The following is a 27,639-nucleotide window of genomic DNA, read 5'->3' as shown; positions in this document are numbered from 1 at the left end:
TCCAACCCACCTGCCAAAGGAGGTTCCCTAAAGCAGGTTGCCCAGGTAGGCATCCAGATGGGCCTTGAATACCTCCAGAGAAGGAGACTCCACAACCTCCCTGGGCAGCCTGTTCCAGTGCTCCATCACCCTCACCGTGAAGAAGTTCTTTCACATGTTGGTGCAGAACTTCCTGTGCTCCATTTTTTGACCGTTGCCCCTTGTCCTATCCCCACAGACCACTGAAAAGAGGTTGGCCAAATCCCTCTGCCTCCCACACCGAAGATATTTGTCAACATTGATAAGATCCCCTCTCAGTCTTCTCAAGGCTGAACAGACCCAGGTCTCTCAGTCTTTCCTCAAAGGGAAGATGCTCCAGGCCCTGTATCATCTTGGTTGCCCTCTGCTGGACTCTTTCCAGGAGATCCCTGTCTTTTTTTGTACCAGGGAGCCCAGAACTGGACACAGTACTCCAGGTGAGGCCTGTCCAGGGCAGAGTAGAGGGGGAGGATCACCTCCCTTGACCTGTTGGCCACACTTCTTTTAATGCACGCCAGGATCCCATTGGCCTTCTTGGCCACCAGGGCACACTGCTCATGGTCAACCTATTGTCCACCAAGACTGTAATAAATTAGTGGGGGTTTGTTCATTGTCTTTGAGGAATTTGGAGGATCTGCTGAGGAGATAAGGGTGCACAATTTAATGGCCTTGATAAGGGGGAGGATTAAGCAAACAGATAGCAGGAGGGGGTGTTGGGTAAACATCCTTGAGTGAAAACAGACTCTGTGAAGTTCCTTACCACAAGACATCCTTTTTGCCACTTCACTTCCCCCACCTGAACACGAGCACAACGCGTGATCACCGGCAGAGGAACAACGACCCCCCTCTCAACAATAGACTGCGCAGCCTCAGCCAGTTCAACAAGTCCTGACAAGCCGGAATTCGACTGCTATAAAACAGCAACCCTGGAAAGGGAAGTTGCGTGCTGTTGCGGAGCGGAGACTCCCCAGCCGCCCAGCGCTGTTTTGCTTGTGTCTGCTTACTTGATTAATAAAATAATTTCAATAGACCAGAAAATTGTGTGGTCTAATTTATAACAAAGACCCCAAGACTTTCTCCATGTATCAATGAAGATGAACAAGAACGGACCCAGCACGGACACCTGGGGAACACGGCTAGTTACAGGTCTCTGCACCACCTATCACCACCCTCTGAGCTCAGCCAGTCAGCCAGTTCTCAACCCACCTTATCGCCCACTCGTCTATCCCACATTTTCTCAGCTTTGCTAGCAGGACGTCGTGGGAGACAGTATCAAAAGCCTTGCTAAAGCCAAGGTAGATGACATCCACTGCTCTTTCCCCATCTACCCAGCTGGTGATGTCATCCTAGAAGGCAACGAGGTTGGTCAAGCATGATTTCCCCTTGGTGAAGCCATGCTGACTACTCCTCATAATCTTCTTCTCTTCCAATGGCTTGGAGATGGCATCCAGAACAAGCTGTTCCAACACCTTTCCAGGGACAGAGGTGAGACTCACTGGCCTGTGTGGGAGTGTGGCTATGGGGGTCGACAAGCCCCATGGTTGGTGATAACATCAGACTCTTAATGATGAGGCCATCAGGAATGTAAAGAGTTTAGAGGGAACAAAGAAGGGTGATTCAGGAGACACCTTGCTGTCTAGGGTTGCTTGTTCTCCAGCCCTTAAGGCATGGTAGTTGCTAGGTGTTTGCTGGTTGCTGGGCAAAGTTGTTGACCAATGAATAGGGAGTGGAAAAGTACTGCTGTGGGGCGAATGGTATAAGAAGGGAGCTGGTCCTCAATATGGAGATGATGCAACAGGGGAATGTAGTTATGCCCTCAGTATGAGAGATTAAATTAGGTCCTCAGTAAGAGAGAGATGAAGTTACGTCATCAATAATATAGTAGCAGTTACTGATCCTAAAAGAACCCTGGTGTCCGTGTGGTCCTTACGACATAGGCCTGTAGTTTCCCGGATCCTCCTCCTTGCCCTTCTTGAAGACTGGAGTGACATTGGCTATCCAGTCTTCAGGCACCTCTCCTGTTCTCCAGGACCTTTCAAAGATGATGGAGTGTGGTTCAGCAATCACCTCCGCTAACTCCCTCAGCACACGTGGATGCATCCCATCAGAGCCCATGGATTTTTGTTCATTGATCCCACTCAGATGCTCCCGAACCACTCCCTTGTCCACCAGGGGGGAGCTCTCCATTTCCCAGACTCTTTTTCCTCTCTCCAGGGTCCAGGAGGCAAAGAAGGCATTCAGTATCTCCACCTTTTAAGCGTCCCCTGTTACCAGGACACCCTCCTCGCTCAGCAGGGGACCTCCACAACAGTGTCACCCTTAGCAGCCTGCCCCTTAATTCTCACCCACAAGCTCTCCGCTCATTTTTCACCCTCTTCAAAAAGATGGAGAACAACTTTTTGCTCAGGCAGACAATGACAGGACAAGGGAAAATGGCTTTAAACTAAAACAAGAGAGATTTAGAATAGAGGTTAGGAAGAAATTCTTCACTCAGAGGGTGGTGAGGAACAGGTTGCCCAGAGAGGTTGTGGAGGTGTTTAAGACCATCCCTGGTACACCATCCCTGGAGGTGTTTAAGACCAGGTTGGACGAGGCCCTGGGCAACCTGCTCTAGTGGATGGCATCCCTGCCCATTGTAGGTGAAACATGGGATTAGAAATTAGAGAGTGACTGATTAAGAATAAATATATAGACAACACTCATTGTTTAATATGTGCTACATTTGCGATGTACTGGGCCTATGCTGAGACTAGGCCTCCTGATGAGCCCCTGGGGCTCCAAGAACCAGATCAATGTAACCTTATTGTTCGGACTGTGAGCAAGGGCTCAAAGATAAGGAGGACTGTTTACAAAGGATAAGATAAACATGCAAGGCCTCAAGATAACAGGAGCCCCTCGGACCCCAAGAACCGGACCAAACAGATTGTGACCAAGGGCTCAGGGAGCATGCGCAGGGAGACGAGGTTAAAAGTTCAACTCTGAGGAAGACGTCTTACTTCATCCTGACGACCACCCGGACGACCACCAGAGAATACTACGCAAGTGCAGAAGGACTGATAAGAAAATTAGCATACAAAGCGGGGCTAGGCGGAGCTAGGAAATGAATATGTATAGGTGTGTTGCAAAACTTAATGCGTATGTAATATTTTAGGGGATAAAAGAGAATGCACGCGAGCGAGTTGTTGCGCACGACTTTGGTGGGACTACCCCCCGTGCTGCCCAGTGCTGAATAAACATACCTACTTTACAATCTTATTGTGGAGTCAGTTTTCGCAATTCATTTGGCGAGCCAGGCAGGAGACACTCTGCTCGGCTGCGGGATCGACTGCGGAGCGGACGCCCCTAGGTGCACCCCGAGTATTTTTCTTGGAGGGGACTCCACTCTCAGCCACTCACCACAGGAGCAGACAAGGACCTCCTGAAGCTGCGGACAAACGGTATGTTTTACAATACAGGAAGGGCCTGTAAGTCGTACGCGTGGCCGGGGCAGCTGGTAAATCGCGCAGAGACGTCTGGCATGCAGCATAGTCCCCGTAAGGGAGGAGGGTACCCTACAGGCTGACCGATAGAGCAGTCAAAGGGGATTTGGTAACCGATAGAGTGGCCACTAGCAATCTTGGGAGTAGATGGAACAAATCCGAGGTTACCGCCGCATCCCATTTTTGGGAGCCAGGACGGACCTGCTAATGACTGTATAAGAAGCAGGAGAAGGGTAAGCGAGCCTCTCACAATTTTGACAAGGTTACCTGGGTAATGTTTGCAGCTGCTGGAGGGATACTAACTGGAGTGTTAATAATTGTATGTCTTATTCATAAACGTCCAGGTATTTTGTGTTGAAAGTATTTGTGTAAGTGTATGTGTTTGAAACAAAGTGGAGTGGGTCACTCCACAAAGAACACAGTCAGAGACAATACTTGTTTGGTTGGTTATCATTCTAAATTATATACACTTGTGGTGTGAATGAGATGTGCTAGGGGCCTCTGTGTGATTGTGTGATTGTGCTGTGAGTGAGACGCAGCATCACTGCGAAGTGAGTGTGGAATTCCAATCCGCGGTTGCGTATTCTCCATGAGGGAGCAGCCGGAGATGAACGAAGTGCATGACAGACCAAAAAGAAGTGTTGTTTTATCCTAGTGTTCATGGTGGTGCCCAATATATATGCCCGGCAGTGAATCTTGTGATCTTATTTCTGTTAAATGTTTTGAGTGACAGGAAGAAAGGCAGAAGCATTATCTAAGTAACAGTTTAGAAGTTTTTGTATATTCGCTGTGGTGTTTGGTCAGTTTCCCAAGTATTGGGGGGGAGGGGGCTGACTGCTTATCAAAGTGGCAGAAAGGAGAGAGTCACTTCTTCAGTGGTTCGGGCTTGAGCCCTGGAGCAAATTTATTTAGGCCTCAATACCTTTTTAAACCCCCATATTGACGGATATGCAGGAGTGATTCCTTGTTTTGTATGGGCTTACTAACAAAGTGCATGAGAAAAATTGGCATTTGGCTTGAAATTCGGTCCTTTTGAAATGGAAATTTTGTGGAAAAGGTGGTGTCCTTTGTCTAGAAAACAGAAGGCTGAGTGCTTCAGGTGTTTTCCCGAAGTCCTGTGGATTTATGATTGGAATGGGGCTCACTAATAATCAGTAAAGTTTGTATGTGGAAAGAAGAGTTTAATCCCAGAGAACTGGGACATTTGGGAAGAAGATTAGGAAAAGATAGTAAAAAACTGCAATAAAAAGGTTTGTGTGGAAATTGAAACAAAGGCCAGTATCTAATAAGGAATAGTAATAAATAATTAAATAAATGGGAATGGGAAATTAAGCAGATGAGTAATATCCGAAACAAAGACGTTTTAAAGAAAGCCTCCTTGGCTGCATATTGGCACATTGGAAGGATATTGTTAGAACAGGGGGCACAGAAAGCAAGAGGACTTTCACTAAGTATTGCAATCAGTGGTGGCCACTATATAAGCTAAATGGCCACTTTATGGATCAATCGACTATAACAATATCTTGCAATCAATGTTTTTGAGGAGAGAAGGGAAATGGGATGAAATGTTGTATACTGCTATGTTGTTTCAGCATCTTGGAGGGAAAAGGTATGGAATTAAGTTGGCCCCTGACGGAGCCTTTGGTGCTGGCATTAGAAAAGTACAGGCTGGAGAAAGATAAAGGAAGTGTTAATACGGTTGTTGAAGGTGTTAAAGGTGTGGCATGTAGTATTTGATAAAGCTGTTTGAAGTTGAATGAGCAGGGAAAGAGGATGTAGGGATGTTAATAGTTCTGCCTCAACCTGAGGCTGAGATCTCAAAATCACGGGTGTGAGCCCTCTGGGACAGAGGGACCATGATGGGTCTGAGAGAGCTGCTTTTCTGTTTCCATTACAACTAATCCTTAAAACAACTGCTCAGGGAACTATCAACGATTGCATTCAACGATTGCATTGTGCATCAACACAAAAAGGAGGACTAAGGAGAATCTCCATCCTTTACTGGATGGGGGGAAAACTTAGTTACAAGAGATGAGGAAAAGGTGGAGGTGCTTAATGCCTTCTTCGCCTCAGTCTTTAGCGGCAATACCGATTGTTCTCTGGATACCCAGTACCCTGAACTGGTGGAAGGGGATGGGGAGAGAGATGTGGCCCTCACTATCCATGAAGAAATGGTTGGTGACCTGGTACGGCACTTGGATGTGCACAAGTCGATGGGGCCGGATGGGATCCACCCAAGGGTACTGAGAGAACTGGCAGAGGTGCTGGCCAAGCCGCTTACCATCATTTATCAACAGTCCTGGCTATCGGGGGAGCTCCCAGTTGACTGACGGCTAGCAAATGTGACGCCCATCTACAAGAAGGGCCGGAGGACTGACCTGGGAAACTACAGGCCTGTCAGTTTGACCTCAGTGCCAGGGAAGCTCATGGAGCAGATTATCTCGAGAGTCATCACGCAGCACTTGCAGGGCAAGCAGGTGATCAGGCCCAGTCAGCATGGGTTTATGAAGGGCAGGTCCTGCTTGACTAACCTGATCTCCTTCTATGACAAAGCAATGCATTTAGTGGATGAGGGAAAGGCTGTGGATGTGGTCTACCTTGACTTCAGCAAGGCTTTTGACACCGTTTCCTGCAGCACTCTCCTCAAGAAACTGGCTGCTCTTGGCTTGGACTGGCGCACGCTTCGTTGGGTTAGAAACTGGCTGGATAGCCGGGCCCAAAGAGTTGTGGTGAATGGAGTCAAATCCAGTTGGAGGCCGGTCACTAGTGGCTCGGTGCTGGGGCCGGTCCTCTTCAATATCTTCATCGATGATCTGGATGAGGGCATTGAGTGCACCCTCAGTAAGTTTGCAGATGACACCAAGTTAGGTACGTGTGTCGATCCGCTCGAGGGTAGGAAGGCTCTGCAGGAGGATCTGGAGAGGCTGGACCGATGGGCTGAGGTCAACTGCATGAAGTTCAACAAGGCCAAGTGCCGAGTCCTGCACCTGGGGCGCAATAACCCCAAGCAGCGCTACAGGCTGGGAGATGAGTGGTTGGAGAGCTGCCAGGCAGAGAAGGACCTGGGAGTGATGGTTGATAGTCGGCTGAATATGAGCCAGCAATGTGCTCAGGTGGCCAAGAAGGCCAACAGCATCCTGGCCTGTATAAGAAACAGTGTGGCCAGCAGGGCTAGGGAAGTGATCGTCCCCCTGTACTCGGCTCTGGTGAGGCTGCACCTCGAGTACTGTGTTCAGTTTTGGGCCCCTCGCTACAAGAAGGACATGGAGGTGCTTGAGCGAGTCCAGAGAAGGGCTACGAAGCTGGTGAGGGGCCTGGAGTACAAGTCTTACGAGGAGCGGCTAAGGGAGCTGGGCTTGTTCAGCCTGGAGAAAAGGAGGCTCAGGGGTGACCTTATCGCTCTCTAGAGGTACCTTAAAGGAGGCTGTAGCGAGGTGGGGGTTGGCCTGTTCTCCCACGTGCCTGGTGACAGGACGAGGAGGAATGGGCTAAAGTTGCGCCAGGGGAGTTTTAGGTTGGATCTTAGGAAGAACTTCTTTACCGAAAGGGTTGTTAGACATTGGAACGGGCTGCCCAGGGAAGTGGTGGAGTCACCATCCCTGGAGGTCTTTAAAAGACGTTTAGATGTAGAGCTTAGGGATATGGTTTAGTGGGGACTGTTAGTGTTAGGTCAGAGGTTGGACTTGATGATCTTGAGGTCTCTTCCAACCTAGAAATTCTGTGATTCTGTGATTCCCCTGACCGACACCCCCATCTGAGACCCTAATCACTCAGGAAATTATGAACGGCTATACCAAAATCTGGTTAAATTGGGAATTGAGAATTTGTTCCAACAAGGTCCAAAAGAAACCCCTATGGAATTTTTGGACCAACTTTTGAAATGCAAAATAAAAATAATAATAATATTTTTTTTAAAAATGGACCTGGCTTCAGAAAACAGAGGCAATTGGCTAGCCTCTTTCTAGGGCAATTGGCCCCCTGATATCAGAAATAAATTGTCTTAGGCTGCAGGATAAACTTAAAACAGTCAGGAATAAGGGGGACCTGGGGCATCTACCCTAGCAGGTCCACTGGTTGAAATAAAGCTAGGGAACGAAGAGAGAGGCTTGAATTTTTGTTGGTTAAGGGAGCTTCTTTCTCTGTGGTAATTACTCTGTAAATGTAATAGGAGCAATTGGCCAACAGGAAAAGTCATTTTTTTTTGCAACGCTTGAAATTTAAATTGGGAAAAATGATTGGAATTACAAAATTAGAAAAATAGTCAAGTTTGGTTCATGGTACTAGATTTAAAGGATGCCTTTTTCGGCCTGCCCGTGGCAAATGAAAAACAGAAACTCTTTGCCTTTGAATGGGAAAATCCTAATAGAGGACGGAAAACTCAGATTACTTGGACAGTGTTGCCACAGGGGTTCAAGAATAGCCCCACCATATTCAGGAAACAACTAGCCTGTGATCTTGAAGTTTGAAAGACCCCTTCGGGAAAAGGGGACACTGTTGCAATACACAAATGATAACTACTGAAGAAGAAAAGGAATGTGTATCATGGACTGTTAGTTTACTAATATTTTTTCGGCACTAATACTATGAACCCAGACTCTTTCCTCAGTAACTGTTTCCAGATCACCAGATCTTGCATCAAGACCATGAACACGGTATACTCCAGCTGACCAGACTTCTAGGAAACACCCCTAGAAGATGGGGAGGATTGGTACATAGATGGCAGCAGCTTCGTCCGCTGGGGATTGTGCCTCACAGGATATGCGGTAACAAACATCAGCCCAAAAGGTGGAAATCATCGCCTTGATAAGAGCTCTTGAGCTGGCAAACATTTGGACAGATTTGAAATACACCTTTGGTGTGGTGCATGTACACGGGGGAATTTGGAAGGAGAGAGGACTTTTATCTTCCTCAATTAAACATGCAGAAGAGACTGATAACAGCTATTAGGGAAGAAGGAAAAAGGAGACCCAGACAGGGACAGCCCCGGCTAGGCAAGGATTAATGTGCCCTATGTAAGAAATTTGGGCATTGGAAAAACAAATGCCTGGAACAGAAAAGAAATGGAAAAGGAAACTGGGGAAGGGAGGTGGTAGTCATGCGTGCAAAAGACGACTGAAGAGGACCGAGGGAATTTACCCCAGCAGATCCGCTGGTTATAAAAATGAAGCTGGGGAAGGAGAGAAAAGAGGTGGAACTTCTGGTGGATGCGAGGGCAACATATTCAGTTTTATATAAAGCATTAGCATCAGTGGGGAATGATTACGTTGTAGTGAAGCGGGCAACTGGCCAATCTGAAATAGTGTATTTCTGCAAACCATTGAAATATAAATATGGGAAACAGTGAGGCATTCACAAGTTCCTATACATGCCCAGCTCCTGGAGTCACTCCTAGGGAGAGATTTATTGGAAAGATTACAAGCAACCATTTCATTTAAAAATGGGGAGATTATTCTGGAGGTAAATGATCTGGAGGTAAATGATATGTGGAAGTGTTGAGTTTGATATTGACAGCTATTGAGACCAAAGAGGAAATTAGTGAGGAAATCCTAAGTCAAGTGTTTCCTGGAGTATGATCTTCTAATGTACCAGGGAAGGCAAAAAAAATGCACTTCCAATACAAATTAAACTTAAGGAAGGAAAACAGCCAGTCAGAATTAAACAGTACCCCTTGAAAAGGAAGACAGAGAAGGAATTAGCCTGATAATTGATTAAAATGCTTAACACCAGAACTAACTTGGTTTACTGTTTTAGACCTGAAGGATGACTTCTTTTGCCTCCCTCTCCATGAAGCCAGCCAGAAAATCTTTGCATTTGATTGGACAAGCCCTAAGAGTGGGCACAAAATACAGCTCACATGGACAAGGTTGCCCCAGGAATTTAAGAACTCACCCACCTTGTTCGGAGAACTACTTGCAAAGGACTTGGAGACCTGGGAAGCCCCATCAGGAGAAGGAAGGCTGTTGCAGTATGTAGATGACCTCCTCATAACCACCCAGACAGAAGAAGCATGTGTGGCCTGGACGGGGATTGCCCTGGGAATACTAGCACAGGACCTGGGCCCATATCGAAGGGCAGTTGCTTATTTTTCTAAGCAGCTGGATGCTGCTGCCAAGGGATGGCCTGGATGCCTCAGAGCTGTTGCAGCAGTGGTGCTAAATATCCAGGAAGCACACAAGTTCACCTTGGGCCAGAAAATAACTGTGCTAGTGTCTCACACAGTGTTTGCAGTGCTGGAAGTGAAAGGCGGTCACTGGCTTTCCCCACAAAGGTTCTTGAAATACCAAGCTATCATGGTAGATAGAAATAGTGGTAACTAACATTGTCAACCCAGCTTCATTCCTCAGTGGAAACCAAGGGGAGCCAGTACATCATGACTGTCTGGAGACCATCGAAGCTACCTACTCCAGCCGTCCAGATCTGAAGGATACTCCTTTTGATGATGTGGAGATCTGGTTTACTGATGGGAGCAGCTACGTCATCAGCAGAAAACGACATGCTGGGTATGCAGTTACCACTTGCAGAGAGGTACTAGAGTCCGGACCTTTGTCAACAGATACCTCTGCACAAAAGGCCGAGATAATTGCTCTGACCCGTGCCTTGGAAATGGCAAAAGGAAAGAAGATAAACATCTATATGGACTCGAGATATGCATTTGGGGTTGTACATGCACACGGAGCCATCTGGAAAGAGGACTGTTGAACTCACAAGGGAAAAACATCTAACATGTGAAAGAGATAATGTGATTATTGGAAGCAGTTCAGCTCCCTGAAAAGGTAGCAATCATGCACATTAAGGCACACCAGAAAGTGAGCTCAAAATTGGAGAAAGGAAATGATCTGAGAGGCAAAAGAAGCAGCAGAAGGTGGGGCAGCAACTGAAGGAGCCCTGATTCCAGATGGGCAGATTCCCCTTGAAGGTAAGCCTGTATATAACAAAAAGGATAGAAAATTAATCGAAAGTCAAAAGGGAAAATACAACCAAGAGGGATGGGCTATTACCAAAGAAGGGAAGTGGAAGCTAGTCATCCCCTCCAATTTATTGTAGTCACTGCTAAGGAAAAAACACCAGAAAACATATTGGGGAATAGATGCTTTGTATAACTATCTAATTGGAAAAATTATTGCCAGGAACTTATATGCTACCATCACTCAAATAACTTAATGTGATCTTTGTCTCCAGACTAACCCCAAAAATGCCCCCAAACCAAAACTGGGTCAAATTGGAAAAGGACATGGGCCTGGGCAACAGTGGCAAATTTACTTTTCTAAACTTCCAAGAAAAGGGGGGTGTCGATATTTACTGGTGTTAACAGAGACCTTTTCAGGATGGCCAGAGGTTTTCCCTAGTAGGACTGCCAAAGCCTGAGAGGTAACTAAGTCTCTTGTAGAGAAAACTTTGAAACCACAGTGGGAAGGACTATACCAGGTGCTCCTTGCTACCTTCACCGCAATTAAGGTCAAGGAACAGAGTGCCTGGATTCACCATTCTCGAGTGAAGAAAGCTCCAGAAGCCCCCTGGAAAGTAACGCCGGGTGACGGTGAACTGAAACTGAAGCTTAGTCGAACAAAATGAGGACATTACAGTTGGGAGTATTTAGTAATGTAATTAGCAAAAAATTTAGTTAACAGAATCATTTTATTTTTGTGACTTATAGTTGTAACTGATTCAAGAATTGGAAGGTGCCTCTATGACAATAGAGAATGGGGAGTGGCCTTGGTCCGAAGCTGTAACAACAGAAGATAAGAGCATTAATGGAAAGTTAGAAGTTGTGGTTATTTGGTGAACAAATGGTGACCATTTACATACATTATCAGAATGGCAAAAATTAGGGGAAGAGTGGACACACCAAAGAACCATAGGGGACAAAATTAAAATAGGGTGCCAAATGATTAATGGAACAACCCACAAGAAAGTAACAGGGATTTTAGTAAAACCGATTTCCAGAAGTGGCCAATAAGAAGGTTGCATCCACCCAGGTAAATTAGATTGTTGGTATAATTTTATATTAACACAGACTGTAGCAATTAGCTGTTTTTGGCTGGACGATATGGTCACAAAAGCAAGCACACCTCAGGGGCAGGACACAAAGAGACTTAATTGGAATGCTAGGAACAGGATTAGGAGTTTTAAATCGAATTGATTCAGAAATATTAATGAATAAGCTGGCCACAGCAACAAGTGATTTGACAAAACTAAAACAGCCCCTACAATCATCCTTATTGGCATTGGCAAGTTTCAAAGGTGTTACTGAGATGGGAAAAGGCTAAAGACCAAGACCACAAACTTATAATAGATGCACTTAGTATGGTTCAAGATAACCTATCTTTAGCTTTTAGTTGTATACAAGCAGTTATGGATGCAGGCAACAGCTGCCTTGATCATTAGGGAAGGATTTGTGAAAGCAACACAACTGATGCTCAGGATGTATGTCTTGACACTGAGCAAGGTGTTTGCCACTTTGAAATTAATCCAAATACTAGTCAAAAGACTGTGCTTGTATATATTGGTCAAGGGCGTGTGTGTTTAAGAACTGCTCGTGCTTTTGTAGAGGTAGATAAGGAAAACGTAACTCTCCCTAGCAAAAATCATTCTAACTTTTGTATTTGTAACTTTGTTAGAATCATCGGATGTGATTTTCTATATTTGGCACCAGTGGTATCCCACCAGTTGATCAAGTCTGACAACACAATATATATGAACCTCACCTTAGTGAAATAAACAGAGTTTAGCAGAGAATAAAACAAGACACAAATCACAACTGTGACACAAATCACCCTCTTCAGATGGTTGCCAACTGCAACCGGGATTTTGAACACATTATGTCACCCAATTATTGTTTTATTGATATTAGTTGGTATAAGTTTAATATTGTTTTGTTTTAATGCTTGTTTGGAATTGGAAATTGTTACAATGAATGGTGATATTAGCTTCCTTGACAAAAGTACAAGGCAAGGCATTGAGGGATACATATCAGAGAGCTTGGGAAGAAAAATTTTTATATTAAGAAAAAGAATTTACTAAGATTTTCCAGAAAAGGGGGGACTGAAACATGGGATTAGAAATTAGAGAGTGACTGATTAAGAATAAATATATAGACAACACTCATTGTTTAATATGTGCTACATTTGCGATGTACTGGGCCTATGCTGAGACTAGGCCTCCTGATGAGCCCCTGGGGCTCCAAGAACCAGATCAATGTAACCTTATTGTTCGGACTGTGAGCAAGGGCTCAAAGATAAGGAGGACTGTTTACAAAGGATAAGATAAACATGCAAGGCCTCAAGATAACAGGAGCCCCTCGGACCCCAAGAACCGGACCAAACCAACCTTATGGCTCAGATTGTAACCAAGGGCTCAGGGAGCATGCGCAGGGAGACGAGGTTAAAAGTTCAACTCTGAGGAAGACGTCTTACTTCATCCTGACGACCACCTGACGACCACCCGGACGACCACCAGAGAATACTACGCAAGTGCAGAAGGACTGATAAGATAATTAGCATACAAAGCGGGGCTAGGCGGAGCTAGGAAATGAATATGTATAGGTGTGTTGCAAAACTTAATGCGTATGTAATATTTTAGGGGATAAAAGAGAATGCGAGTTGTTGCGCATGACTGTGGTGGGACTACCCCCCGTGCTGCCCAGCGCTGAATAAACATACCTACTTTACAATCTTATTGTGGAGTCAGTTTTCGCAATTCATTGGGGCGTTGAAAATAGATCTTTAAGGTCCCTTCCATTCCAAGCCGTTCTATGATTCTATGATACCCTTAGAGAGTAGTTATAGTACATTCTTCTGAACTTTGAATACTTAATTCCTCCAAGTGTATGAAGTCAGAAATTGTATTTAACTCAATCTTACACGTATCCAGTGAGTAAAAAGCCCTTGAGATATACTAGCGATACCTCTCAAACTACTGTAGACTCATCTGATTTATAATCCAAATTCATTTCTCTTGAGTAAGCTAAACAAGGGAAGAAACCCATTTACAGCAGCTAGTCTATTATGCACTACATTTTGAAAATACAAACCTCAGTCTTAAGAGTTCTAAAATAGTTTCAGACTGATGACCGTTCATAAAACAAACACAGGTGTGCTGAATGGCAAATAGTTGTTGTTATAGGTGTAAATTTATAAAAGAAAATTGTAGGAAAGGAATTCACAGGTGGCTTCGTGCTGTTTCACATGTCCCTGAATTAGGGATAATGAGGAAACAAGCGGTAGAAACAAAAACTTTAGCAAGGTTGAGATAAAGTAAATTGGCTACAGTGTTAAAGATGAGCTCTGGGCAGTGGCCAATTGCTGGCTGGCTCGAGGTGCGTCTAAGGGTCTCTAACCAATTGTATGACAGAATCGGGCATGTGGACAGCACGTGGGGCTACGGGGAAAGTATATGTAGTAGTAAAAAAGGGCAATAAACGTCTCCTGTTCAAGAGCCTTCAGGAGTCCATGTCTTTCATCCCTTCAGAAAATGAGATTAATGAAACTATGTTTTAACTGAAAATAATTGCACAGATAATTTAAAAGTATAGTTTTCTTTGTTAAAGCAAGTTACAAGGAGTAAGACTTCAGGCTATATCATGAAGTGGACTAATTAGAAGAAAGTAGGCCATCTTACAAAAATCATACTGTTTAATCAGGCCATTGAAAGCAATGCAAAAGAAGTAGAAGAACAGTGCAAGTTTTTGAGTCACATTTCTTAAAAAGACAGGCATAATGATCAGAGAAGGATTAGATTCTACCATAGCATCACGCTGATGCTATGCATAAGAAGAAAGTAGGGCATTTATTCGCACTCTCACTTTCGTGCTTAAATTTTAATACCATTTCATAATTTAAAAGTTATTTGAATTTTAGAGTGAAAAATATTCATTGACTAATTTAAAAAACACTCAAGTTCAGTTATTGTCTTTCCTAATGAACCTGTCACACCACAGTGAGAAATAAAAGCAATGTTTCTTGTAAATAATTTAATTTTATATGAGAAATAACACATTTAAAACCTTTTCATATTTGTCATACCCATGTTCATAGAAAAATACACTTTGCTTTATGTGGAATAAATGCATTCATGATTTATGGGACTGGAGAAGGGAAAAGGATGGGAATAAAGTGGTGTTCTGGTATACCAAAAAAAAAAAAAATCAAAAAAGTCTATATAGACAGGCTACAGCTTACTGAAAGCCAAACCTAAGTTGCCCAGATTGGTGCTTAGCTCCAAGAAAGACTCGATCCACCCCAAAGGTAAGGCTGCTAGTATGTGCCCCAAGGTTTTGTATAGAATCATAGAACCATTAAGGTTGGAAAAGACCTCCAAGATCATCTGGTCCAACCATCCCCCTACCACCAATATCACCCACTAAACCATGTCCCTAAGAACCACGTCCAACCTTTCCTTACACACCCCCAGGGACGGTGACTCCACCACCTCCCTGGGCAACCCCTTCGAATGCCTAACTACTCTTTCTGAGAAGAAATTTCTCCTAATTTCCAAACTAAACCTCCCCTGGAGCTACTTGAGGTCATTCCCTCCTGTCCTATCACCAGTTAACTGCGAGAAGAGGCCTTTCAGGTAGTTGCAGAGAGCAACAAGGTCTCCCCTGACCCTTCTCTTCTCCAGACTAAACAACCCCAGTTCCCTCAGCTGCTCCTCATAGGACTTGTGTTCCAGACCCTTCACCAGCTTTGTAGCCCTTCTCTGGACATGTTCCAGGGCCTCAATGGCTTTTTTTTAGTGACGGGCCCAAAACTGAACACAGTACTCAAGGTGCGGCCTCTCCAGAGTACAGTGTGTAGTGGGTATACGTGGCAAGGTTTTGGTAGCAGGAGGCTGTAGGGGTGACTTCTGTGAAAAGAATCCAGAAGCTGCCACATATTAGATAAGGACCACTTTCAGCAGGCTCCAAAGGGCCCTGCCGCTGGCCATATCTGAGCCAATAAGTGATGTTGTTTGCATCTCTGTGAGAGCATATTTGAGTAAAGGGAAAAAAACTGCTGCAGAACAGCATCTGGGAGAGTGAGGAGTGATGAACATTCTTGCAGATGCCAAGGTCAGTAAAGAAGGAGGGGGAGGAGGTGCTCCAGAAGCCAGAGCTGATGTTCCCCTGTGGCCTGTGGAGAGGACCATGGTGAAGCAGGTTGTCCTCCTGCAGCCCATGGTGCACCATGTTAGAGCAGGGTTCCATGCTGCAGCCCGTGGAGGAGACCACAGTGGAGCAGGTGGATCTGACCTGAAGGAGGCTGCGGCCCATGGAGAGCCCCCACTGGAGCAGAATTTGGGTCAGACCTGTAGCATGTGGAGAGGAGCCCACGCAGAAGCAGGTGATCTGGCAGGAGACGCTGCCTGTGGGGGACCCAGGTTGGAGCAGTTTGCTCCTGGATAGACCCTGTGGTACGGACGCATATCTGGAGCAGTTCTTGAAGAGCTGCTGCCTGTGGGAAGCCCACGTAGGATCATTTTGGGAAGGACTGCATCCCATGGTAGGGACCCTATGTTGGAGAAAGGGAAGAGAGTGACTGTGAAGGAGTGGCAGAGGAGAATCTATAGAATGGCAGCAACCCCCATTTCTCCATTCCCCTGTGCTGCTCAGGGGGAGGAGGTGGAAGGGGGTGGAAGGTGCTTTTAGTTTGTTTTCTTTGTTTCTCACTCCTATAGCTTGTTAGTAAGTGGCAAAAAAAAATATTAATCTTCCTATGGTGAGTCTGTTTTTCCTGTGACAATAATTATTGAGTGATCTCCCTGTGATCTCCTCTGCACAGCTTTCCAGCCACTCTCCCCCAAGCCTGTAGTGCTGCATGGTGTTATTGTGACCAAGGTGCAGGACCTGGCACTTAGCCTTGTTGAACCTCATCTCATTGGCCTCTGCCCATCAGCCCATCCTGTCCAGGTCACTTTGTAGGGCCTTCCTACCCTCCCGCAGATTGACACTTCCCCCCAACTTGGTGTCACCTGCCAACTTACTGAGGGTGCACTCAATTTCCTCATCCAAATCATCAATAAAGATATTAAAGAGGATGGTCCCCAATACCAACCCCTGGGGAACACCATTTGTGACCGGTTGCCAGCTGGATTTCACTCCGTTCACCACCACTCTCTGGGCCTGGCCATCCAACCAGTTTTTAACCCAGTAAAGAGTGTACCTGTCCAAGCCATGGGCTTCCAGCTTCTCCTGGAGAATACTGTGGGAGACCGTGTCAAAGGCTTTGCTGTATGTATGATTTACTTAGAAAAAAAAATGGTTTAAATTAAAGTTATGAACATTTCAAACTGAAAGACAAAAAGGTTCAAAACTTTTTCACTGGTGTTAATAAGAAACTTGAATAGTTTATCAGTGAGGTAGAAGAACCATCTTTGAGAGAAATAAGAGTTTTAGAGCTTTTACCTCCACAAAACATTTTGAAAGTGAAAGCTTAAGAAATCAAGACAGCTTTATGAGTAAGATCTTTTTTATAAGAGTTGAAAATAAAATCATTGAAAAGTATCACTTCAGTCATTTTAAAGTGGTAGTAGAGCCCAAGACAGAAGGGAAATGTTCAGTCCATATATTCCATTCAGTTTGTAACGTGAACAGTTTTAGCTGATGAGAACACAGGGCAAGATTGTATACTCGGAAAGCCCAGGAAGATATTGTTCCAGCTTCTAAAGAACGTCTAAGTTATTATATTGGGTTTATGTGGGAAGGTTTTGGTAGTGGGAGCAGGGGGGGAAGAGGCTGCAAAGATGTTATCTGTGAGTCCAGGAGCTGCCACTATGTCTGACAGCCAGTTCCAGCCATCTCTAAAAGGGACCCACCATTGGCTAAAGCTTAAACAATGAGTGATGCTGGTTGTGCTTTTGTGTTGACATATTTAAGAAAGGGGGAAAAAATGCTGTGCAGCAGCTGTGAGAGAGAAGAGTGAGAAAAGATGTGAGAGAAAACTCTTAAGACACCAAAGTCAGTGAAGAAGCAAGGGGAGGAGGTGCTCAGGACGCTGAAGCAGAGATTCCCCTGTAACCCATGGAGAAGACCATGGTTAAGCAGGTTGTCCCCCTGAAGACCATGGAGGACCACAGTGGAGCAGATGTCCAAAGTGCAGTCTGTGGAGGACCCCATGCCAGAACAGGTGGATATGCCCTGAAGGAAACTGCAGTCTCTGGAAAGCCCAATTAAAGAGTAGGCTCATGGCAGGAACAGTAGCTCTGTAGGGGACCCACGCTGGAGTAGTCAATTCCTGAAGGACTGTACTCCATGGTATGGACCCATGCTGGAGCAGTTCTTGAAGAACTGCATCCCACTGGAAGGATCCATGTTGGAGCAGTTCCTGAAGGACTGTATCCAGTGGGAGGGACCCCACACTGGAGCAGGGGAAGAGTGTGGAGAGGAAGGAGCTGCAGAGATGTACTGTTATGAACTGCCGCAACCCCCATTCTCTACCCCCCATGCAAATCTAGGGGGAGGAGGTAGAAGAATCAGGGTTGAATTTTAGCCTGGGAAGAAGGGTGGTGGGTAGGTGTTTTTAGTTAGTTTGCTTTTTTTTTTTTTTTTAGTTCTCACTATCTTATTCTACTATTAACTGGCAATAAATTAAATGAATCGTCACCAAGTCAAGTCTGTTTTGTCCATTACAATAATTCCTGAGTAATCTCCCTGTCCTTATCTCACCCCACAAACTTTTTCATCTTATTTTCTCCCCTATCTTACTGAGGAGGGGGAGTGAGAGAGCAGCTTGATGAGCACTTGGCTACCAGCCAAGGTTAACCCACCACAGTAAGAAATAATTTAACACACTAACTTATATGCAAAATTGTGAAAGTGAGGTTTCTGTTATCTCCTCCTCAAAAGACTGTTTCAATGATTTACATTTACCATAAACCAAAATGTTCAAAGACTAGGAGCCTTTTTATAGCACACATTACAGCCTTAAATTAATCTCTAGAAGAGTATAAATGCTTTCCCTACCCCACAAAGCAGGATGTATTTTATGCTGCAGCCTATTTGCACTACTATTTTTCTTGTGGCATTCATATTCCACCCTATGTTCTATACTTGGGCTCTAGTTAAAAGCACAATACTGTTAGTGTCATTCTGTCAGATCATTATGCTGAGAAAAATAATTAACAACACATCAAAGATATATGTCTATTTCTGATACCTGTGACATTAGAGGAATACAAAAATAAAAAGAAGTTTGCTGAATAACTGGAATAGTCTTCATGAAGGAAAAAAAAATCCAAGTATTAAATAAGCTTCCTACTCTGTAAACTGTATATAAAACACTGGCCACTACTACATTTTGCCTGCTTAATTCAAACTTCACCAACTTCTTACTTCTGTTATTCTTTGAAATAACAATACAATTAGAAAATATAAGTGAATATAAATCTTGAACTTTAAGTCAATATAATGAAGTTTAGTACTTTAGGGTCATAAAACCCTAGGGTTTTGAACCCATAGGGTTAAATAACCTATGAATTGTTTTCATTCCCACTGCAGATTTTTATGGCTCTGCTACACAACATTAACTGTACAATTAGCTACAATAAGAACAACTCTCTACAGTCATTTCCAATCCACTTTAACACAAAATAGATAGGTTGCACTGACTCTCCATTGAGGAGATCAGTTTGTATCATATTATTTGAGTCTTAGCCTCTTGATCCCTGTAGAACTTCTAATTCTATTGCATGCAGTTGCATACAACTGCTGGTAGACATCTGGAAAACAGATGGGACTTGACAAGCCAGTCTGCTTTGAAAACGTCTTAGAAGAACTAACAAATTTGAATTTTGATGTTTAGCACAAACTGTTAAATCAGTATACTTTACTAGTCCAACAATTTTAATCTCCAAATAATTATGTAAAAACACACACATTTCTACTGAAGCTCTCCAAAAACGTGTGTTTTAACCAAATTTTAAATAAAATTTAAAATGATTTTTAGTGGAATTATTTTTTCTTCAAAGCTGGTCATTTATGCTGATGTTTTCTTACCTCATTGTCTGACTCCACAAGCACTTGATCATATTCACTAAGGGCTACTAGGAACATGATAGATGTGACATTTTCAAAGCAATGTATCCATTTTCTTCTTTCTGATCGTTGGCCTCCTACATCCACCATTCTGCAAAATTAACAATGACCACATAAATTCTACAAATACCTTTGCAGATAAACATACAGTCACATATGGAACATTGAATTCAAGAATTTAGATGAAAACACAATTTGGTTTGTTTTTCTTTTTAAAAATGATAATTCCATTAATATTTCACAGAATTGTAGAATTGTTCAGGTTGGAAGAGACCTCTGTAGGTCATCTGGTCCAACCTGCCTGGCTCAAGCAGGACCACTTGCCCAGGACCAAGTCCAGACAGCTTTTGAAGATCTCCAAAGAGAGAGACTCCACAACCTCTCTGGGCAACCTCTTCAAGTGCTCAGTCACCCGCACAGTAAAGAAGTGTTTCCTGATGTTTTGACAGAATCTCTTGTGTTCCAGTTTGTGCCCATTGCCTCTTGTTCTGACACCGGGCACCAATGGAAAGAGCCTGGATCTGTACTCATTGCAGCCTCCTTTCAAGTATTTATAGACATTGATGAGATTCCCTCTGAGCCTTCTCTAGGCTGAACAGTCCTAACTCTCTTAGCCTTTCCTCCTAGGAAAGATACCCCAGTCCCTTGATCATCTTCGTGGCCCTTTGTTGAACTCTTTCCAGTAGCTCCATGTCTCTCTTCTAATGGGGAGCCCAGAACCGAACAGAGATGCAACCTCACCAATGCTGAATAGAGGGAAAGGATCACCTCTCTTGACCTGTTGGCAGTACTTTGCCTAATGCAGCCCAGGATTTCTTCTTTGTGTCAAGGGCACACTGCTGACTCATGTTCAACTTGGTGTCCACCAGAATCCCCTAGGTCATTTTCTGCCAAGCAGCTTGACAGAGAAGCAGCAATAGACTCTGTGTAGCTCCCAGGATATACTGGTGCATGAGTTTGTTCCTCCCCAGGAATGGGGGGGGGAGAGTAACCAGCAGCCCTGTGAGGGACTCATAAACAGGGCTGCTGAACAAAGGGCATGGGGTAATGTGAAAGGGAGGAATTGCAAAATCAACAAAATGGGGGTTAAGCAGGGTCACCTCCAGCACTTGCAGGTAAGCAAAGATGTGTCTACAAGGCACCATTATGGATAAGTCCACCACATCCAACATGTTGGGGTGTGTCTCTAAATTGCTTGTATACTAATGCACGTAGGATGGGAAATAAACAAGATGAGTTAGAAATGTGCATACAGTTGCAGAGCTACAATCTTTCTGGGATCATGGACATGGTGGGATAATTCCCATGACTGAAATGTTGCAATGAAAGTATACAGGCTTTTTAGGAAGGACAGGCTGGGGAGATGAGGAAGGGGTTCTTGTTTTCTATGTGAGCTAGAGTGCATGGAGCTCTGCCTGGAGATGGATGAGGGAGGAGCTGACTGAGAGTTTATGGGTTAGGATTAAAGTTGCCCAGCTTGTTACAGCTGCCCAGTTTTAAGAGCATAAACTGAATACAATGTATTTACTAAAGTTAATAGCCAAAATAAAAACTCAAATTTGCCTGCAGAGTGTACTCCTAATTCATTAGGCATCTCAATGTAACTAGACACTTGGGTGTCTTAATTGCAATTGTAATTGCATAGTTATTCTTTAAGCAACTGTTTTTGCACTCAGAATGAGCTGTGGGGAAAAACATTTGTTGCAGTGGTAGTAAACTTACAAAATATCACTTCTTTCTAAAAATCAAGTACAGAAGTGGTACCTTTACATTTCATAATTTACATGAATCAGAAGGAAACGTGATTGCATTTTCTGATTATTATTCATAATGAAACAGCTATACTCATTCTACTGAAAAATTACTTCCAGTTTTTCTGTCAGTAATTAACTTCAGAAAAAATCTATTTGTCTCTCATCCTCTTGACATCTTTAATGATAGTTGCCCTTCATATATGGAGAAAACCATAAAATTACCAATCTCAAACTTTAAACATAGAATAATTTATACTTTTAACCAATATCCTGTACATGGTATTACTAATATAAAAGGAAAAGAATAAAAGAAACAAAGCATCTGTCTACTTTTTTCTACCTGAAAATGACGCTTTGTAAGTCGAATGGATATTCAATGATCCCTGTTGTTGGGACTCGAACTCTAAGCACATCTTGCTGAGTTGGCAGGTAGGTTGAATCTGCTATGCGGTCCAAATCGTTAAGATAACTATAGACAGGGAGAAACAACAGGAATGCAAGACAGTGACACCATTATACTACTGAGGAGAAGAGAAGGGAAGACTTGGGAAAAGAAGTAGGGTGTGGGAAAGGAAGAAGTGCAAAAGAAAAAGAGCAATATTGGCATAAAAGAGGGAAGAAAATAGACATTTTCATAACTTCCAGTAAATAGTACAAAAGGACAGCATAATCATTATGATTTTCATATAAATTTGCTTGGATTTCACACACGGAACTACCAACAATTCAGAATTTTTAATTATTCATTTCCAGGTTTTGACAAATAATATGATAAAATGTCTAAGAAATATAAACCAATATAATTTTATCCCAAAATATATTTTTCTTGATATTTACTCTGTAGTGTCACCACAGATACATGGATAGATAAATATGAATCTCTCAAGTGACAGTTAACTCATTTAGCAGAGATCTTTATCAGTTACAAAATGGTAGGAGGATAAATAGCACTCTTTGGAGCTAAAAGAAACAAACTCACACTGACTGATTAAAAAAAATCTCTCCAGATATTGTTGTCAGTAGGGCGAGCTATGATCATCTAGTGTGATGTCTGGCACCTGAAATTCCTTCATCCAGGCAGAAAGTTCTGATAAAGTTATTAAGCCTACAGTATGTGCATCCAAGTCAGTTAGCAAATAATCTGAAACTGCAATAAAACTGTAATGACTTTTTAACTACAACAAACAACTCTTCTGCTATTGCTTAATGGTGATTTTCAACCATAAAGCAGCAGTGCACTGGAGGTTTTAATTAACTTTCATAAGAGATGCTTAAAAAAAAAAACAAAAACAAAAAACAACAACTTTGGATCCAGCAGTTGCACATGAATTTAATGCACCAGGCAGTTTGGGATCTCCCCAGGCTAGATGTCTGCTGTAGGAAATGAAGATTTTGTGTATTTGATTACTTCCAAGCACAAGGATGACTTAGTTGGTCAGAGTTAGTCACTGATAAGATAACCTAAGGCTACCATGATTCATTCTAGGGGAAGGCAGCAATAGACTCTGTGCAGTTTATCAGATCACTGAATATCACTAAGCTCTGAATATATTCTTTTCTTCATAGTTATTATTTAAGGTGTTATTTTAAAAAATAAATTAACACAAAAAATAACTAGGCTACTTCTAGATACTCAGAATGATTTGTTATGAAATAGTGAAAGTTGTCGTGAACAATGACAGAAACAGCAATTTGAGTTCTAATTTACAGTATAAATAGAGAAGAATTAATTTGTTAACCCTGGCAGAGAGCCAAAAATATTATCAAATTTTCTTCACTATGATTTTATTCATGAAAGATTAAGCTTACAGTAAACATTGACTATGAGAATATTACACATAATAAGAAAGATGTTTTGAACCATATATCTTAGAAAAAAATATATTCAGAAGTTAGTACTCTGATAAAATTTTCTCAGAACACTACTTCTACAGTTTTCTAGGGTTTTTCTATTTATTTTGAATATTTTCTCAGAACTAGTTTCTGCCAATGGGAAAAAGGGCTTGAAAATCTGAGCATTTCATCTGCCCTTAGATGTTTTACACAAAAAGCCGAATAGATAAGCTGATCATCAATTTGTTGCAGGGTGTGTGGATTTGTTATGGATAACCACAGGAGGAAATCCAAAGAGACACTGAAACACTAACTGACCTCTTTTTTCCTCCCACCCCTCTGTTGTCTGGAATATGTACTTGGATTTTTCCTTTCTCAAAGATTATTTGGGCACCTGGTTTATATAATAGGTCTCGCCCTAAAGAGAGGAAGGGGACATTCCAGCAAGTATAAAAATTCATGAGTCAAAACTCATTTCTTAATTTCACATTTAATTGGTTGCAAGAAGGGTTTAACCTCTCGCTTTCCCATGGCCCCAATCACTGACATAGAGAATTTACTCAATGGTCCCTTGCGACTGTTTACTACCAAATAAGTGGTTGCTGTATCTACTAAAAATATATATAATCTAATTCCCCGGCTTTACTGGAACCAGGGCTCTGTTGGGGTACTGGTTAATTCTGACCCCGGTTCTCTTCAATCTGATTCTTCCGTACCAATCATTAACAAGTCCTCGTCAGGAATACTTGTTAATTTTGTCTCTCTGGATTGGTTCAGTTTTGGGCTTTCATTCCTTCAATGCCCCTCCTCCTGACAATATGTGCTCTGATTTAATCCCAATGATTCAGATGGGCAAGGGGTAGATATTATATATTGTGTATATATATATATATAATCCCTTTTCCTCTTCCTCTGCCTCGATTTCCCATCAACCTGCCTCTTCCTCCTTTTTGAAATCTTTTACCACTTGACGATGTCTGGGTTTGAACCATAGCTGTTGCAAGCAAACTTTCCTGCATTTTTCCATTCTTCTGTTTCTCTTTTTGTCTTTTCTCCCTTTGTACTTCATCTCATCTCAATTAATTGGGAAATAGACATTCCTGAAACTCCATCTCCTCTCTGCAACTTCTAACGGTTATCGGTGGCTGATTGTCCTATAAACAACATATTAAATGTTACTTTATTTGCCTCATCAGGATTTAAATCCATCCATTTCCTAGCTACTTTGCATAATCTTTCATAAAATGCTGATTTGTGCTCATCAGAACCTTGATATAATGATTACTTGATTTATTTAATGATTACTTGATTACTTGGTTACTTGATATAATTTAGAAATATTCTTAGGCTTTAATACCCATGCTTAATCCTGTAAGAAAGAGTGTTTTTGTGTTTTTGCAAAGAGATGTTACATTGTTTAGGAGGAAGGAATGTGGTATTGAGATATGCTTGCAGTGATAAGAAAGCTTACCAGACAACCTTGTAAAATGCAGACAACAAGACTCCTTAGTGCAATTAAGTGAAAATCAGTGTCAAGTCAGATAAGGGAAGGAATATTGCCACCTCATAGAGTAAAAAGTCACGAGAAACTTGAAAAAGAACAGGTTGGCAGCTGAAAGCTATGTATTATCTGTGGAGTGTCAGATAGGTTGTGAATCTGGAGTACCCAGTCAATGGGGAAACAGGGGAGGGTCCCAGTCATCGAGAGAGAAAGTATATAAACTGTGCTATGTAACTAGTAGGTGTGCTCCTGCTTGCAGGACACCCGCCATTGTAATTTTGAATAAAAATGCTACCTCACTGAGATCCTCGCCTGAGACTATGTTATTGGCCACAGTGTTTTTCACAATCCCATACAAAATTAACTCCTGATATGGTTTTACAAGCATTTTACCTCCATCTATATTTGGAGCCCAAGGAAGTTCTTGCTCTGGCATGAACCTCTCCAGGCCTTCTCTTACATTAATCTTCCTATTTTCTTCATTAGCCTTCTCTAACACCAACTGTCTCTCTTTCAACATTTAACAAAACCTGCATGTCTTTCAGTCAGGATTATGATTAAGTACAGTCATTTGAAATACTCAGTATACCTTCTCAGGATTTTCTCTGTAGGACGCGGCTGACTCTTTCCAATTTATAATGGTACTTTTACAAAAAACATGAATCCCTGAGGTCATACTGCTTCCCGAAGTGGGGCCTGAAATGCTACCGGATTTTGTGCCCTCAATTCTCCCTGCAATTGGAATAAATCCTACCACTCCCCTAAACTCTTAACTTCCTTGCCTTTCATCTACAATACTTCCTCGATCTGAATCTCTTTCATTGGATACCAAAAGCTGTACATCCTCTTCCTCTTCACCTTGTTTCAAACACCTCTTTCTGATACTACATGCTGAGCAACACCTAAAGAGATGCTTAATCTTTTTATCAGACATCATCATCATTATATTACCATCATTGATTAACAGTTTACATTTTTATAGTCTCATGATCATTCCATAAAGAAAAAAAAAAAAAAGATGCTTAATTACCTATTTATCCCATTTGCCTGTTTTGACAAAATAACATCAGTTATAAAATAGTATTATAATGCAAAGTACCCAATCTCAGTCAATTTTCCCTATCATCTAATTTATATTTAGGCCACCACTGCGTGCAATATTGCTTCAGTTTTCCTTTATTTAGGGGATCCCCACCAAACTTATTCCAGTTCTTAGGGATGCATCCTAAAGGTGAACAAGGAGTTGGTTCTGAGGAAGGACTAGTCCCCATTTTACCACACGAAACAGTCTATACCCACAACTCTGGTCGCTGCTATCTATGTGTATGAAAATATTTACCAATATTACAACTGACCCACAACTTCATATACTCTCGACGTCACCATCTACGTGCATGAAACTATTTATTACAAATGCTGGCCCAAACCAAAACTCTTTAACAAAGCCTCCTAACCCCCCTTTACAACCTTAACCAAAAATAATACCTTACCCACATTTGGCATTGCACCGTTGAGTCGCTTACTGATTCTGGACAGGGAGAGGATCCTGGGAGTCCCCAGTCAAAATGGTCGGTGCATACTGGAGTCCTGCAAATCCCTTCTCCCCACTGGCAGCCAGCAAGACGATTTGGGAAAGCCTCTAAGGCTATCCCATCTGTGTCACCAAAAATTGTTGTCCAATAAAAAGTTTGGATTTGTTACCCGGTGTGCAATAAGCCGATCCACACACTAGGCTGAGATATTGTTTATTTCAGAGTTGCAGAAGTCTGGGTACCAGGTTGTTTCTCACAAAGCTGGCACACCTAAGGATTTTCTGCACCACTCCTTATACAGTTCCTTATCAACACATTTACATGTTTGTACAACCCCCTAGCCTCCAATTGGTTACATAATTAGCATAATACTGACATGACAGAATCATTCTGCACATCCTCAGAAAGGAATGGTCCCTTGTTGGGCTGGGGTGTCCCAGCCTAGGGGGCATGATTTTTACTATTATAATGAGGATAGTTCACAGAGACATCACATTAGAATGCTCCTAATCTTTGTTTTTCAGCCAACTATTCAAGACAGGTTGATTGATTCAAAGAAGTAATTCAGGATGCTTCCCTCAAGAATGTCAACATAATTGTCTTCCTGGTTAGCAGTGCCTCAGTTAATCATCCTTTAGACATCTCCAAGGCCTGGGTCATCTTGCCTTTTCCTCAAAGTACATATTTTATCTCTTTCACACAAAACAGAGTTAACTATACACTGGTATCACCACCAAAAACATCGGTTTTATTTTTATTTTGTGACTTTATTTGGGAAAAAAGAAGGGTACAAGAAGGATCATTATATGTTATAGTGGTATTCATGAAAACAGGAGAATTTTAAGATAATAAATTTGTAGGTGACCCATTCATACAACTGTCTTGCTGCATTCCTTTGGAAAGCCTCTGCTGTAATATCTAATGTGTAAAACTAGTTATTCTACCTCAGCACCATGAGCATAGTGGACATATTACTAAGATATGCAGTAGTCCTGTTGGGAGGAATGGGTTAAAAACAAAAGACTGGTGAGGAGGTTTGTAAATAGGCTCAAGTGACCTTGCAGGTGAGAATGCGCAGTCTGGAGAGCAGCAATGTAGAAAAAAACATTTAAATTATGTCTGCTGATGTTTATGCTCTGTGTGCTTGGCAAGTAGCACATCTGTGCATAGATAAAATGGGTGGTGTTTGGTAGACTCAGAGGCACCCTATCAGACCTTTTCAAGGTCTTCTCCAAGCCATTGCTTGAACACTGTTTGGGCATTATTCTGCTTGTGGGAGGTGGTGACTGCCATTGTATCACTTGTGAGTGTTTTTCTTCCCCCCCCCACTTCACTTATTAATCTGCCTTTATCTCAACACACAGGTTCTCTCACTTTTGCTCTTCCAGTTGTCTCCTCCCTCCCACTTAGGAAAGAGTGAGCAGCTAGGTGGATACTTTGTTGCTGGCAGGGGTAGAGCCACCATATGCACTCCTTCCTTCCTTCCTTCCTTCCTTCCTTCCTTCCTTCCTTC

General features: G+C 42.6%; 1 protein-coding gene and 1 long non-coding RNA gene across 2 annotated transcripts in view; both read right to left on the bottom strand.

Moving 5' to 3' along the window:
- Positions 1 to 508: 508 nt before the first annotated feature.
- On the bottom strand, positions 509 to 3,461 carry LOC118159881. The gene is made up of 3 exons (XR_004747273.1): positions 3,323 to 3,461; positions 2,713 to 2,716; positions 509 to 519 (listed from the first exon to the last, which is right to left on the bottom strand). It is a non-coding gene; the product is annotated as an uncharacterized LOC118159881 (long non-coding RNA).
- Positions 3,462 to 4,678: 1,217 nt separating this feature from the next.
- Positions 4,679 to 27,639, bottom strand: part of LOC118159882 (guanine nucleotide-binding protein subunit alpha-11-like) — a gene marked incomplete at its 5' end in the record, with an annotated part of 84,951 nt that continues 61,990 nt past the window's right edge. The window contains 4 exons of the mRNA XM_035314419.1: positions 4,679 to 4,692; positions 6,843 to 6,879; positions 19,468 to 19,597; positions 21,601 to 21,729. Of these exons, the coding sequence (XP_035170310.1) occupies positions 4,679 to 4,692; positions 6,843 to 6,879; positions 19,468 to 19,597; positions 21,601 to 21,729 (310 nt within the window). The remainder of the gene's footprint in view (positions 4,693 to 6,842; positions 6,880 to 19,467; positions 19,598 to 21,600; positions 21,730 to 27,639) is intronic.

Source organism: Oxyura jamaicensis, unplaced genomic scaffold (assembly GCF_011077185.1).
Source record: "Oxyura jamaicensis isolate SHBP4307 breed ruddy duck unplaced genomic scaffold, BPBGC_Ojam_1.0 oxyUn_random_OJ72543, whole genome shotgun sequence".
Lineage (NCBI taxonomy): Eukaryota > Metazoa > Chordata > Aves > Anseriformes > Anatidae > Oxyura > Oxyura jamaicensis.
The sequence above is the reverse complement of the archived record's forward strand: the minus strand, read 5'-3'. Positions and strand labels throughout refer to the sequence as shown.